Source organism: Austrofundulus limnaeus, unplaced genomic scaffold (assembly GCF_001266775.1).
Source record: "Austrofundulus limnaeus strain Quisiro unplaced genomic scaffold, Austrofundulus_limnaeus-1.0 Scaffold937, whole genome shotgun sequence".
Lineage (NCBI taxonomy): Eukaryota > Metazoa > Chordata > Actinopteri > Cyprinodontiformes > Rivulidae > Austrofundulus > Austrofundulus limnaeus.
The window spans coordinates 82,912-84,412 of NW_013953339.1; the positions used below are offsets into that span (position 1 = coordinate 82,912).

The 1,501-nt window shown below is 38.8% G+C and overlaps 1 protein-coding gene across 1 annotated transcript in view; it reads left to right on the forward strand.

The window, feature by feature from the left end:
- The window catches only part of enpp2 (ectonucleotide pyrophosphatase/phosphodiesterase 2), a gene marked incomplete in the record, with an annotated part of 22,854 nt that overhangs the window by 5,364 nt on the left and 15,989 nt on the right, over positions 1–1,501 (forward strand). The window contains 3 exon segments of the mRNA XM_014029661.1: positions 361–486; positions 1,278–1,338; positions 1,415–1,501. Of these exon segments, the coding sequence (XP_013885115.1) occupies positions 361–486; positions 1,278–1,338; positions 1,415–1,501 (274 nt within the window).

Genomic DNA, 1,501 nt, shown 5'->3' on the forward strand with positions numbered 1-1,501 from the left:
ATCCATCCATCCATCCATCCATCCATCCATCCATCCATCCATCCATCCATCCATCCATCCATCCATCCATCCTTTACTCATGAACAAAACACCCTGAGGCTTAAAACTCCTCCACTTGAGGCTGAACCTCACCCTCTAAATCTGGACCAGATTTATATAAAAAATGTTTTTTATTCATCTTCTTGGGTCACAGTTTTTAACAGCAACTGATCTGTAATTTGAGATTTATTACTTGACTCTTCCAGTGTTGTTGGTCTTCGGCTCACCTCCACCTCGTCTTTGAATCTCTTCTGTGCCTGAGAGTCATGATATATTTACTCACATCCTTATAAAGCTGTGCCRTGCTGTTCCTGCATGCAGATGGGGGTTATGAGTGCAGCAAGGATCGCTGTGGGGAGAGTCGGAGCGAGCAGCACGCCTGTCACTGTTCTGATGACTGTCTGAGCCGAGGAGACTGCTGCACCAACTACAGAACGCTCTGCAAAGGTTTGATCACTTTTATTTAGTTTAAATGTTCAGAAACTTGTGCTTTTATTGTCTCAGCTTCACTTGCATTTGTCCACTTCCTGTTTGAGCTGACGATGAGTCAAAGTACTTAGAAAGTAAACGTTCACACAGATTTAGTGTTTCTTTTTGTTTTATCAGTTATTCTACGATTGTCTGTAGCATCARCAAAATATCTCATGAACCACTGGACAGATTTTAGTCAAACYTTTAGAAACTAATCCTTGCTTAACTTTTAGAGTCGACCCCACAGCCAATACAAACATTACTATAAGTCAGTTTTRCAMATAATGAGCTAAAATGAGKTGTGRTAGTAGCAAAGTATCATTGACAACACACACTTGAAGCACTAATACATCACATTTTGACCACAACTTCATCAATTCTCAACAGAAGAYGATCAAATAATCTATAAATCTGTCTTAAAGTTTTTATTTTAATAGTTTCTGTGTTATTGCATTATAAAAAAAATTATTAGCAGTATTTCTGTAAAATCTGATAAACTACTCTTGCCACTTTTTATCTTTACACGTATTAATTTTTATGGTCAGACTGAATGTGAGCAATAAGTCAAGAACTGGTTTAAAAAAATAACCTTTATTCAGCTGCTGTAATGCTAAATGTTTTATTCTCATCAAAAGTTCTGCGTTTAATTAAAAATAAAGATGCTGTTACATACAACTCAGACAAAAGTATAAGTTTTACAGATTCTGACTGTTGGACTGAACAGGAAGCAGAACATTTAATCATCTGTCTCTCTGCTCTGTTCTCAGGAGACTCCTCATGGCTGCAGGACGAGTGTGAGGAGATCAGGACGGCTGAATGTCCTGCAGGGTAAAGAAGAAGAAGAAGAGGAGATTAAACCAGTCTGACTCAGGTTTTAATCTTCTGTTCTGTGTTCTGTGTGCAGGTTTGTGCGTCCTCCTCTCATCATCCTGTCAGTGGATGGCTTCAGAGCTTCTTACGTGAAGAGAGGGAACACGGTCATACCCAACAT